At 45.1% G+C, this 13,558-nt stretch overlaps 3 protein-coding genes across 3 annotated transcripts; 2 read left to right on the top strand and 1 right to left on the bottom strand.

Annotated features, from left to right (window-relative positions):
• The first annotated feature begins 2,093 nt into the window (after positions 1 to 2,093).
• On the top strand, positions 2,094 to 3,580 carry LOC141686456 (uncharacterized). The gene is made up of 3 exons (XM_074491491.1): positions 2,094 to 2,495; positions 2,639 to 2,809; positions 2,954 to 3,580. The coding sequence occupies exons 1-3, from the start codon at positions 2,094 to 2,096 to the stop codon at positions 3,578 to 3,580; spliced, it is 1,200 nt and encodes a 399-aa protein (XP_074347592.1).
• Positions 3,581 to 5,653: 2,073 nt separating this feature from the next.
• On the top strand, positions 5,654 to 5,983 carry LOC141686455 (uncharacterized). Its single transcript, XM_074491490.1, has one exon. It carries the CDS (start codon positions 5,654 to 5,656, stop codon positions 5,981 to 5,983), a length of 330 nt encoding a protein of 109 aa, XP_074347591.1.
• A 2,522-nt stretch (positions 5,984 to 8,505) lies between these two features.
• LOC141686454 (uncharacterized) lies at positions 8,506 to 13,541 on the bottom strand. The gene is made up of 4 exons (XM_074491489.1): positions 13,352 to 13,541; positions 11,308 to 11,403; positions 9,188 to 9,720; positions 8,506 to 9,110 (listed from the first exon to the last, which is right to left on the bottom strand). Exons 1-4 carry the CDS (start codon positions 13,539 to 13,541, stop codon positions 8,604 to 8,606), a joined length of 1,326 nt encoding a protein of 441 aa, XP_074347590.1. The 3' UTR covers positions 8,506 to 8,603.
• Positions 13,542 to 13,558: the final 17 nt, after the last annotated feature.

Genomic DNA, 13,558 nt, shown 5'->3' with positions numbered 1-13,558 from the left:
TCATCTTCTTGCCTAAACACGGATACTTTTGCATCTAGTATTGGACTTGCTCTAACTCGTAAAAATATTTGAACTGAAAAAGAGAGTTTAATTAGTCTTTTAGACGTTAATTTTTAACGTCTTTTGCATCTAGTATTGGACTTACTCTAACTCGCAGAAATATTTGAAATGAAAAAGAGAGTTCAATTAATCTTTTAGACGTTAATTTTTAACAAGTGCTTGAACTAAAACCAATCGAACAAAACTGCAATGCTTCGCGGAAGGTCAGGGTTCTGAGAATAAATTTCGAGCCTCTGCCTCATAGCTTTTCGTGAAATCCCTCTGTAGAATGTGAACCATAAGTTTGATCCATCATCGCGTAAACAATACAAAACCCCGTCCCAAGTGTATGAAACATAGTTCTCTGCTGCATCCTCAACTGATAGTACGTATAACTCCCGGAAGGACTACTCCTAGGCCTTCAACTCTATACAGCCCCCGGAAGGACTACTCCTAAACTCCTAACTCCATGCAGCTCCTGGAAGGACTACTCCTAACTCCATGCAGCTCCTGGGAGGGCTACTCCTAGGCCCCTGACTCCGCGCAGCTCCTGGAAGGAGTAGTCCCGCACACTACCACTCCTAACTGGCTCAGTCCCGCAAGCCTAACCTTGGTAAATCCCAGCACGTGAGACGTTGACCCAGGCACGTGATGGGGACAACTGTCACACATCAATCATGAGAATAATCAGGGCACGTGTCAGAGGATCCTCAGAACATTCCTCGGCCAATCCCGCACTGACACGTGTAAAGCATCCACTCCAGCCAGGTGTCCTCCGCTCCCAGAACCAATGGTTATGATCTAAAGGTACCAACCCCAAAATCCTACCCCTGGGCTATAAATAGCCCAAGAAGGTGAGGTTTTGGGGTTAATCATTCTTACACACTCATATACACACACAGCCACCCTGCATTCATATTCATCTTCATCTTCCCAAAAAACTAGTTCTTACTCTTACGCTGGAGGCGCCGCGGGACTCCAACCCCCCTTCCGGTGTTGTTTTGTAGGATTCCAACCACAGCTACACCCCTACAGCGGAGAAGGATCCAGGACGCCGTCGAAGGAGCAGCCCCACCACCAGGAGTTATCATTTGGCGCTAGAAGGAGGGGGCCGCTCCATCCTTGGGTCTCGGTGCCCCTGATTTCACCTTCATCAACAAACTCTTCAAAGAGTCCATTTATTCAAACTTGTAAGAACCCAAGCAACCAACCTTTTCCATAAGCATGAATGTTGTTTATTTCAGCCACGTTTGTGTGTGCTCGTTATTTTTGGCCACGTTTGTGTGAGCCCGTTTTGTTTATTTAAGTCACGTTTGTGTGAGCTATCGTTAGTTTTAATCGTTATTGCTCTAGTTTGAATATGGCATTAGCGTTATACTTCATCATTGAGTAGTCCCAAGAAATTGTTTGAGCTGCTCCCAGGAAGCTATTTGTTAGTGTATGTTGTTATTCTGGGTAGTTTCTGCAAATTTCATAAAGCAACCTTAGATCGATATTCTCTGTGGCATATTGTTGTTATTTGTTGTTGGTATTGTTGAGAAATGGCAAGACCAGGAAAGAATACCTCTGGAAGACCATCTGCTAGTACTCAGGTCCAGGAGCCGGACCACTCCCAGGCCCTCGACCCGGGAGCCGAGAGAGAAATATTCCAGGAGCAGCCACTACACACTCCTGTAGTGGAGAGAATTGTAAACACCAGGGATGCCAGGACCCTCATAGAGCTCAATCAGTACAAGTACACCAATGTCCCGGTAGCGGAAGAGCACATGGCAAACCTTACAAGTGATGAACTAGCAGAAGCAATCAGACTATATAGGCAGGAGCAGACCCGACTCCAAGAAGAAGCCGAACTAGAGGAGGAACCGGAGGAGTCCGGGGACTCCCAGCAATCAAAGAGGTATGTGTTCGACCGAATTGGAGCCAAAGGGAAGAAAAGCAAATAAGATCAAAGCAAGAAAGAAGCAGAAGTTGCTAAGCAGAGAAAGTTGGAAGAAGTCCGGGAGCAAATCAGGAAAGAAGAAGAAGCAAAGCTAGAGCTAAAGATCCAAAAGAAAATGCAGCTAGAAGAAGAAAAGCTATTGGCCAAGTCTAGGAGCAAAAGAACTCGGAGAGATCCTACTCCGGAGCTGATTTCTGATGACGAAGAAGAAGAGGGGCAGAGGGACCTCAAAGACATGATCTATGAATTGCAGAGAAAGATGGACAGAGACTCAGGAGTAGAGCTTGGAGAAACATTAACTCCATTCAGCCACTCCCTGGAAGTTATACCCCGGCAGCGAAACTTGAAGCATTACAACTTCGACTCCTTCGATGGACTAGGAGACCCGGAGGAGCACTTGAATTACTTTGAGCAAATAGCGCAAATGTATTACTACAATGACTTGACAAAATCAAGGTTCTTCGCTTCAACTCTTAAGGGGGGGCCTAGAGATGGTTCAGCAGAATCCCCTCCCGCAGTATCCACTCTTGGAAGGAATTTCGGACTTCCTTCCTTCGGAGATTTCGGGCAAACAAAACGCACGAAATGCACATGTGTCACCTGGAGACAATCCGACAGCATGACAATGAGTCCCTCTCTGCATACATGCGCCGGTTCCAGGAAGCAATCAACAAAGTTTCAAGTTTGGATGAGAGGGAAGCCTTGAGCATTTTTAGGAGAAACCTGGACCCAGAGAACAACGAGAGGTATATAGTGGAGCTAATCAATAAGGAGCCGCAAAGTCTGGCAGCAGCTTATTCCATGGCTGTCAGACTCATTAAGGAAACAAATGTGCTCCATGCAATGAGGATGACCCGGAATGGGGGGTCCAGGAGCAAAAACAATGAGGACCGACCGAAAGGGGGTTACCATCAGGATAAGAAGTTCAAGCAAAGCAACCAAGGCCAAGAAAGACAAACTACTCTGATTTTCCAGAGATTTGGTCCTAAGAAGGAGTCAAGCAGTGACCCAGGACCCGCGAAGCAGCCCCAGGAGCCAAAGCAGGAGCCGGACTGGACTCCTCTCAACATGACCCGGAAGGAAATCTTGAAAGAGGTAAAAGACAAGCCTTTCTATTATCCTCCTAAACCAATGCAAACTCCTCTGGAAAGCAGGCTTTATAATAGGCAGTGTGATTACCACGAAGCACATGACCACAAGACTGAGAATTGCTTATCACTCAAGTACTTCATTGAGGACCAAGTGAAGAAGGGGAACATGAACAAGTACTTAGTTCGGAACAACAGAGGGGAAGCACAGAAAAGAGGAAAGAATGTAGTCAATGTGGTCCTAGGTGGATCCCACTCCCCACCCCGGAGCCCGGACTTCGGCGAAGAAGTGTTCTCAATCCATTCACTCCCAGACCTGGTGATATCTTTCAGCAGCAAGGACTACGAAGGAGTCAACCCTCATAACAATGCAGCTTTGGTGGTCACTCTAGATATCTTTGATAATGAAGTAAGAAGAATGCTCATAGATAATGGCTCCTCGGTATTTTATATTCTCTTCAAGCACACAGTGGATAGAATGCAGTTAGGGAGTGTCCACTCAAATGAATGCTGAGAGGACCCACTCTATGGCTTCGGCCACAACTTAGTCCCGATCCAAGAAACTTTGTATCTACCAGTCATTTTTGGATTTGCTCCTAACCAAGTGACTCATGTCATCAAATTTTATGTGATCAATGCTCCTTCTTCATACAACGGTATTATTGGCAGATCAGCTCTAACCATGATGCAAGCGATAACTTCAATCTCCCATCTCAAGATCAAATTCCCAACCCCGACAGGAGTCGGGGAGATTAAAGGAGATTACGGAGTTGCTGAAATATGCTACAACCAGGGGTTAGTTATGGCAGAAACCCATCAAGATAACAAGAGGAAGGCTACGGTCTTTCGCAAGCAACAAAGCATGAAGAAGCACCGACCCCGGACAACGGAAGAAGCAAACAAAACAAGTCCAGAGGGACTGGCAAGCAACCAAGTCATGGTACTAAATAAGGCAAATCAAGTCCCAGAACAAGCTAGTCCTACCATGCAAGCAACCAAAGAACCCGAACAAGCAAACTACTATCTAAAGAATAACTCTGAAGCCCGGATTCATCAAATGGTTTCAAACAAAGAACAAGCAAAAATTGAAGCCGCAGTTAAAACAGAAGAAGTCCATGTAGATGAAAGCAATTCTAGCAAAAAAGTGAAAGTTGGGTCAGGACTCGAGGAGTCCTTCAAGGAGAGATTAGTATCCTTACTTCGGGAGTACAAAGATGTTTTAGCCTAGAGTCCAAGGGACATGCCAGGAATACATGAGTCCATAGCAACGCACAGCTTGGACGTCAACCCCAACAGAAAACCAGTAAAATAGAAGAGAAGAAACTTTGCTCCGGAGAGGCAAAGAGCCATTGACGAAGAAGTAGAAAAGCTACTCAAAGCATGAATCATCAAAGAAATCAAATATCCGGAGTGTCTAGCTAATGTGGTCATGGTTAAGAAGTCCAACGGCAAATGGAGAATGTGTGTGGACTACACTGACCTGAATGACGCATGCCCGAAGGACCCGTATCCTCTTCCAAATATTGATCAACTGATAGATGCCACCTCCGGACACATTATGCTTAGTTTTATGGACGCCTTCTCCGGATACAACCAGATAAAGATGAACCCGAAGGACATTCCTAAAACAGCATTGATAACTCACAGAGCAGTCTATGCTTATGTGATGCTACCCTTCGGGCTTACCAGCGCAGGATCCACTTACCAAAGAGCCATGAACAAGATATTCAAGTCCCAGATTGGGAGAAACTTGGAGTGCTATGTCGATGACATGATTTCCAAATCAACAACTATACCAGGATATGTGGAAGATCTGAAGGAGTGCTTTGACAACCTGAGGAAGAACCAACTCAAGCTGAATCCGGAAAAATGCACCTTCGGAGTAGGAGCAGGCAAGTTCTTAGGATTCATGATCAGCAACAGAGGAATAGAAGCCAATCCAGAGAAAATAAAAGCAATCCAGGAGATGAAAGCTCCTAGGACCCAAAAAGATGTGCAGAAGCTAGCAGGGTCCCTAGCAGCACTCAGGAGATTTGTTTCAAGGCTAGCAGAGAGGTGCCTACCATTCTTTGATTTACTCAAAGGAGAAACAAACAAGAAAGAGGTGAACTGGAGCCTGGAGTGCCAAAAGGCATTCGAAGAAATCAAGTCCTACCTCTCTCAGCCACCAGTCCTAACTAAAGCTCAGCCCAGAGAGCCTCTCTACTTATACTTGTCAGCAGGAGCACAAGCCGTAGGAGGTGCCCTAATCAGGGAAGATAATGGAACACAACAACTAGTCTACTATGTAAGCCAAGTTTTAAAAGATGCAGAAACAAGATACCCAAGATTGGAGAAGTTCGCCTTTGCCTTAGTTACAACCTCAAGAAAACTCAGGCACTACTTCCAAGGGAGGGAAATCAGAGTAGTGACAAATCAACCACTAAGAAAAATAATTCACAAGCCAGATGTCTCGGGAAGACTTGTCAATTAGGCTGTGGAGTTGAGCCAGTTCAATCTAAGCTTCATTCTCAGGACTGCAATCAAAGCTCAAGCTCTTGCAGATTTCATAATCGAATGCAACTTCCCAAAAGAAGATCCAGAACCAATGGACAGGGACCAGGACCCAAAAAATGATACAAGTACGGGAGCCTGGACCTTAAAGGTAGATGGTTCTTCAACAAGCGAGAGGTCAGGAGCCGGACTCATACTCAAGAGTCCAGAAGGATTCAAGATTCAGACAGCTATATCTTTCAGCTTTCCAGCAACAAACAATCAAGCAGAATATGAGGCATTTATTGCAGGACTAAAGCTCTCCAGGACTCTAAGGGTCCAAGACTTAAAAATATACAGCGACTCCCAGATAGCGGTCAAACAAACAAATGGAGAATATATAGCAAAGGACCCTACTCTGGCGAAGTACCAAGCACTGGTTTAGAGCTACTTAGCTTCAATTCCAAGCCACCAAGTCCTTCAGATATGCCGAGAAGAAAATGAAGAAGCTGATATCCTATCCAAATTAGTCCGGAACTCATCAGATCTAGACTGCTCAGTTTACTTCGAAGAACTCCACAAACCATCCATTGAATCCGGAGAGATCTTGGAGATAGAGAGCACTCAAAACTGGATGACTCCCTTCATAAACTACTTGGACAAAGGGGAGCTCCCAGAAGACAAAGGAAAAGCTCAAAGATTGAAAGCAAAAGCAGCCAAGTTCTTCCTCGAAGAAGGAGTACTCTACCGCAGGACCTTCTCATCTCCTATCCTGAAATGCATTGGCCCAGAAGAAGCAAAGTACTGTTTGGCAGAAGTGCATGTAGGGATATGCGGAGACCACATGTCTGCAAAAGCTCTAGCTCATAAGATTATAAGACAAGGCTACTACTGGCCAACCATTCATCAGGATACAATAGAATTCGTCAAGAAGTGCAAGGAATGCCAGCTCTTCAGCAACGTATCCCGGATAAGCCCAGTCCTACCATCCTCAGTCCTGTCACCTATCCCCTTCGCTGTTTGGGGTATTGACATTATGGGACCCTTCCCTCGAGCCAAAAGAGACCTCAGGTACCTACTGGTCTCTATTGATTACATGACAAAATGGGTTGAAGCAAAAGCAATGAGGACAATCAACCAACAAGACTGCATAAAGTTTATGGAAAACATTTTGATGAGGTTCGGGATATCGCGAGTCCTAGTATCAGAAAATGGGCCCCAATTCATTGGATCAGAGTTCGAGTCCTACCTCCAAGAGCGCGGGATCAAGCACAAAAAATCATCAGTGGCATATCCCCAAGGAAATGGCCAAGTAGAAGTAACTAACAGAATTCTGCTCCGAGGTATCGAGAAAAGACTTAAAGAAAGCAAAAGCAAATGGCCAGAAGAACTACCAAGTGTCCTTTGGTCCTACAGGACAAGCCCAAGGACAAGCACCGGATAAACTCCATTCAAACTAGCTTATGGAACAGAAGCAATGCTGCCTATTGAAGTTGGCTCTCCTTCTCACAGAGCAATAAACTTTGAAGAAGAAGTAAATGAAGAAGGACTCAAAACAAACATGGAGCTAATTGATGAGGTCCGAGACCAAGCTATAGAAAAGATGGAAAAATACAAGGAGAAAACAAGAGAGCACTTCAGTAAGAAGTCAAGAGTCAAAAACTTCCAAGTTGGAGACTTGGTTCTTCGAGACACTGAAGCATCAGATCCCACAAGAACTGGAAAGCTAATGCCCAAATGGGAAGGACCATACAAGATCAAAGAAGTCCTCAGGCCAGGAACCTACAAGCTCCTGAACATGGATGGCTCAGAAGTCCCAAACACTTGGCATGGACTAAGGCTAAGGAAATTCTACCAGTAGGAAAGCAAACAAAGCAACCAAAAAACTTGTAGCCAATATGGCAAGCAACCAATCTGTTTCTCCTTCTATCTTGTATGAATGAGTAATGAAAAGCTTTTTTACTTTACATATTTTTCAAAAGCAAACACTAGTCCGGACAAGCTATTAGTCAGGATTAAAGCAACCACTTTTACTTAGAATTAATTTTCTAGCTAAAAAGCCACCACTAGTCCGGACAAGCTATTAGTCAGGACTAGAGCAACCACTTTTACTTAGAATTAATTTTCTAGCTAAAAAGCCAACACTAGTCCGGACAAGCTATTAGTCAGGACTAGAGCAACCACTTTTACTTAGAATTAATTTTCTAACTAAAAAGCAAACACCAGTCCGGACAAGCTATTAATCAGGACTAGGGCAACCACTTTTGCTTGGAATTAATTTTCTAACTAAAAAACCACTACTAGTCCGGACAAGCTATTAATTAGGACTAGAGCAACCATTCTTACTTAGAATTAATTTTCTAACCAAAAGAAGCAAACACTAGTCCGGACAAGCTATTAGTCAGGACTAGAGCAACCACTTTTACTTAGAATTAATTTTCTAACTAAAAAGCAAACACTAGTCCGGACAAGCTATTAGTCAGGACTAGAGCAACCACTTTTACTTAGAATTAATTTTCTAACTAAAAAGTCACCACTAGTCCGGACAAGCTATTAGTCAGGACTAGATCAACCACTTTTACTTAGAATTAATTTTCTAGCTAAAAAGCCACAACTAGTCCGGACAAGCTATTACTCAGGACTAGAGTAACCACTTTTACTTAGAATTAATTTTCTAGCTAAAAAGCCAACACTAGTCCGGACAAGCTATTAGTCATGACTAGAGCAACCACTTTTACTTAGAATAATTTTCTAACTAAAAGGCCACCACTAGTCCGGACATGCTATAATTCCGGACTAGTGCAACCATTTTTATTTGGAATAAAATTTCTAAGTAAAAAAGCTAACTACTAGTCCGGACAAGAAGTTAGTCTGGACTAGCGCAATAAATTTTACTTGGAAAAATATTCTAATGCAAAAATAAACTACAAAAACAAAGTAAAATAACAGCAAGAAAAGCAACAATCAAAGATTCACCGGACTCAAATGAGCCCGGAGCAAAGTATGAATATTACAAGAACCAAATGTATCAACAGTCTTCAAGAAATAGCAAATTCATAAAAACGTCAAGAATCCGGAGCACTGGAAGGCAAGAAGCTGGGGCAAGGCCCGTCGAACGGCTCTGGTTCCCCTAATTCGAGCTCAATATCTTCCTTGGCTTTTATAAACTCTGAGACGAAGCTGTCCCAATCGGCCTCTGGATTGGTCTTGATATGTCGTTCAGCAACAAGCCAGCAGCGAGCTATCTCTGGAGCACCAGCATTGGCAAGGGCTCTATCGTACTCCTCAGATCTTTTAAACTCCTCTATAACCTCAGCCTCCGGACGCACAACAGACATCTGCCTCCGGAGCTCAGCCAATTCAGATTTCAAGTCAGAAACCTCCTTCTCAGCATTTTCAGCCCGAATAGTCACTTCATTCAGGTGCTTGTTCAACCCGGACAAAGAATTATCCTTCACGATGATCTGGTCCCGGAGCCGGCTAATCTCAGCATCCTTATCAGCAACGGCAGTCCGGAAACCTTTGAGCTCATTGTATGCAAGAGAGGCGGATCCAGCCATATACCCACCAAGCTGCAAAAAACAGAGAAACTTAGAAAAACATTCTAAGGCAAATTAACACAAGAAACAAGAACAAAAAGAAGAAGTACCTGACCCCAGAGCCGGGAACACTCCTTCATAGTCGCATCGAATCCGGACTGATTCATCCTCCTCCACTCAGTTTGAGTAGGAATTCCAGCCATGAAACGAGCAACTTTTTCCTCCAGCCTCGGACCACCTTCATCCGGACCCTCTTCATCAACAGCTTTTCCTTTACCAGCCCCGGACCCAGAGCCAGCTTCAAAATTTTCAGCCCGGGGAGGTTTTGACCCAAGATTCCGGAGCCTCTTTCTCCTCCGTCCAGAATCAGCACCCGGAATTTCCCCAATAGGGCCAAGATCCTCAAGATTATCAAACTCATTTCCGATATCCAGCTCAACATTGTACTCCAGAGTAGATTGGTTCACATGAACTTCAGGTTCCGGAATCAGAACCGCATTACTCTGGGATCCCTCCTCCACAGAGGCGTTAGACCCGGACCCAGCAGCAACATTCTTCTTGGGCAACTTGAAAGCCTTGCCCAGACCTTTCAACGCATCACTGTATGCGGAAGACGACATGTCCATATTGTAGTATGGAAAACCTGCAAGAAACAAACAAAAAACACAAGTCAAAACTAATAAACAACCAAAACAGATGAAAGCAGATAAAGAGGTCCGGACATGAAGCAAAACTACTTACAGCCTAATCTATGCATAGATCTATGATTCATAAAAGTGTCTCGGGTCATTTGGAAACCCAGATATTCACAAAATGCAAACATTAACCGAATGGCTTCACCCCGGAGCACATCTCTACGGAAGCGAGTCCGGACCCCTTCTGAAGCAATATGGGGGAGGTAGTATAAGTCTAAGCCCCGGAGCATGATCAACTCCCCATTCCAATACTTCAGCGTAGATTGCTGGATAACAGGCCTGTAGGAGCCACCATAACCGCACTCCGAAGCCCGAAACCGAAGTTCATATAGAGGGAACTAGCTGGACCGGACCGGATGAAAAATATGATGCCACAGCTTGAACGTGGGCTGAAACTTAAATTGATTGCAAGAAGCAATAAACCAAGTCATCCACTTTATACCATTAGGTGTTATCTGCATCGGAGAAATCTTGTACACGTACTTGCACAAATGCTTTAAGAACAGATGCCAGTGTGGATTCCATCCAGACCGGAGATGCTCCAGCCACACTGAAACAAACCCATCAGTCGGCCTATGATGAGCCCTCTCGTCCGGAGTCGGCCACCTCCATTCGATCCGGGGTCCAGTTGAAAAGCAGTCCGGACGGCAGAATCCTGAGCCTCGTGATCTAAAGCCGCATATTCATCCTTCAACTCGCAGTGCTCCTTAGCCACTATACTATTAGCGAATTTCTATCAAACGCTTCCCTATCATACGGCCCCGGACCGACATTCTGCTGTCTAGTATACCCTGACCGGATATTCCTATAATAAAAGCTATCTTCTATCTCCTCGCTCTTACTAACAAAATACCCAAGATTCTCCACCCACAGACCCTCCGGACTGCAAGGCACCTTTCGGGCAGAAATCTTAGCAACGGAAAGTTCGGTACGGCCTCAGAGTCCGAAGTACAAGCCTTCTTCCCCATCCCAACTCGTTCAGAATCAGCAGAGGCCTCAGAATCTGAACCAGATGGTCTCGGATAGCAAGTTATGTAAGCCTTGGCTAGAGCTTTAATCCGGACCATAAACCTAAAACAAGTGACAAAGGTTAGTCTAAAATCCTACAGTTTATTTATCTTGAAAGCTACATGGTCCGGACTACACTATGTTCAATTTTATTACAAGTCAAAAGCAAACAGTCCGGAGACCCAAAACCCGAAACCTAAAAGCTACTCCGGACTCAAAACCACCCTACTACTCCAAACCAAAGGCCACAATAAAGCAAAAACAGCAACCAATTACAAATTCCAAAAACAATATAATCAATCCGAACTACTTAACCAAGTCTGGACCCAAACAAAAAACCCTAATCCCAGAAACACAATTAACATAAATCAAAAACCAAAACATGCCCACAAACATATATATATACACATACATACAGCAAAACAACCGAAACAAAATACAAGAATACAGAACCACTACAACGAAACCATGAAAGTCAAGAAAGAATCAGAGTAAAGACAGAAACAAATAAAAAGAACAACACTTACAAGATTGATATAACGGAGTGACTGGGGATGACCAAGAAGCAACCACAGGCCAAGCTAGAGCGACAGGCGGCGACGACAAGAACATCAAAGAAAAACCTTCAGAGAAAGAAAGAAAAAGAGAAGAATTAAAGAAGCAATAAAAAGAAAACAAAGAAGACAACACCTCCTTTTATAGGGGGTTAAAAACTAAACAGCCACGCTACGTGGCACGATCCTGGACGTCAATCATAAGCGGTCATTATTGAATAGTCATTATTACAGCACGTCTTTTGAAAAAAGACAACTGTAACAATTCAAATCATTGGGGGAAAAATACCAAAAAAACGTTTCAACTTCCAAGTCCGGACTACACCACTCAGCGCAATCCGGACTGGGGGGCAAGAAAAGCTCAACTCCTTCCAAGGACAACCACCTTAGTCCTGATTCGCCGAACTCAGCGCAATCCGGACCGGGGACAAGAAAAGCTCAACTCCTGCTAAAGCCAACCGCCTTAGTCCTGATTTGCCGAACTCAGCGCAATCCGGACTAGGGGGGGGCGAGAAAAGCTCAACTTCTGACAAGGACAACCACCTTAGTCCTGATTCGCCGAACTCAGCGCAATCCGGACTGGGGGGCAAGAAAAGCTCAACTCCTGCCAAGGACAACCATCTTAGTCCTGATTCCCCGAACTCAGCGCAATCCGGACTGGGGCGGCGAGAAAAGCTCAACTCCTGACAAGGACAACCACCTTAGTCCTGATTCGCCGAACTCATAGCAATCCGGACTGGGGGGCGAGAAAAGCTCAACTCCTGACAAGGACAACCACCTTAGTCCTGATTCACCGAACTCAGCGCAATCCGGACTAGGGGGCGAGAAAAGCTCAATTCCTGACAAGGACAACCACCTTAGTCCTGATTCTCCGAACTCAGCGCAATCCGGACTGGGGGGCGAGAAAAGCTCAACTCCTGACAAGGACAACCACCTTAGTCCTGATTCGCCGAACTCAGCGCAATCCGGACTAGGGGTAAGAAAAGCACAACTCCTGACAAGGACAACCACCTTAGTCCTGATTCGCCTAACTCAGCGCAATCCAGACTGGGGGCTAGATAAGCTCAACTCCTGACAAGTACAACCAACTCAGTCCTGATTCGTCGAACTCAGCGCAATCTGGACTGGGGGGGGCGAGAAAAGCTCAAATTCTTCTAACACAACAATCAAAAGCTCACGTTCTACAGACAAACACAAATTCACTCCCCCATCCAGATAATCTGCATAAGGGAGTGGGGGGCACATGATAGTACATATAGCTCCTGGAAGGACTACTCCTAGGCCTTCAACTCTATACAGCCCCTGGAAGTACTACTCCTAAGCTCCTAACTCTATGCAGCTCCTGGAAGGACTACTCCTAAGCTCTTAACTCCATGCAGCTCCTGGGAGGGCTACTCCTAGGCCCCTGACTCCGCGCAGCTCCTGGAAGGAGTAGTCCCGCACACTACCACTCTTAACTGGCTCAGTCCCGCAAGCCTAACCTTGGTAAATCCCAGCACGTGAGACGTTGGCCCATGCACGTGATGGGGACAACTGTCACACATCAATCATGGGAATAATCAGGGCACGTGTCAGAGGATCCTCAGAACATTCCTCGGCCAGTCCCGCACTGACACGTGTAAAGCATCCACTCCAGCCAGGTGTCCTCCGCTCCCAGAACCAATGGCTATGATCTAAAGGTACCAACCCCAAAATCCTACCCTTGGTAGCCCAAGAAGGTGAGGTTTTGGGGTTAATCATTCTTACACACTCATATACACACACAGCCACCCTGCATTCATATTCATCTTCATCTTCCCAAAAAGCTAGTTCTTACTCTCACGCCGGAGGCGCCGCAGGACTCCAACCCCTCTTCCGGTGTTGTTTTGTAGGAACACCAGCGGAGAAGGATCCAGGACGCCGTCGAAGGAGCGGCCCCGCCACCACGAGTTATCCTCAACAAATTTGCTTAGCTTTGACAAATGATCTTCCCCAATCATCTGCAATCTGCATTGTATCTGCTAGTAACTCCTTGTACAGTAAAATCCTGGAAACATAGTCCATTTAGCCCACTGAATTCCGGGGCTCATGATTGCAGGAAGCTGCTCCTCCCGACCCCTGCCGAGCAAAGTGCAAACTTTATGCTTCTCTTCCCCACTCTGATCAACAAGTGTCAACTGGAACAGGGCATCTACATCAGTTTTTTCACTCTTCGACCTCATGTACATCGATACATATCCGTTAC

The sequence above is a fragment of the Apium graveolens genome, chromosome 9, assembly GCF_009905375.1.
Source record: "Apium graveolens cultivar Ventura chromosome 9, ASM990537v1, whole genome shotgun sequence".
NCBI classification, from domain to species: Eukaryota; Viridiplantae; Streptophyta; class Magnoliopsida; order Apiales; family Apiaceae; genus Apium; species Apium graveolens.
This window is presented reverse-complemented; position numbering and strand designations above follow the sequence as displayed.

Coding starts and splice junctions, on each gene's coding strand:
- LOC141686455 (XM_074491490.1), top strand. CDS start 5,654: ATGGACAGGGACCAGGACCCAAAAAATGATACAAGTACGGGAGCCTGG.
- LOC141686454 (XM_074491489.1), bottom strand. CDS start 13,541: ATGTACATGAGGTCGAAGAGTGAAAAAACTGATGTAGATGCCCTGTTC. Junction 11,404..13,351: donor TATGTTTCCAGGATTTTACT/GTACAAGGAGTT, acceptor CTTTCTCTGAAG/GTTTTTCTTTGATGTTCTTG. Junction 9,721..11,307: donor CACTCCGTTATATCAATCTT/GTAAGTGTTGTT, acceptor TGTTTCTTGCAG/GTTTTCCATACTACAATATG.
- LOC141686456 (XM_074491491.1), top strand. CDS start 2,094: ATGCAGCTAGAAGAAGAAAAGCTATTGGCCAAGTCTAGGAGCAAAAGA. Junction 2,496..2,638: donor CAGCAGAATCCCCTCCCGCA/GTATCCACTCTT, acceptor CGCCGGTTCCAG/GAAGCAATCAACAAAGTTTC. Junction 2,810..2,953: donor GACTCATTAAGGAAACAAAT/GTGCTCCATGCA, acceptor CTGATTTTCCAG/AGATTTGGTCCTAAGAAGGA.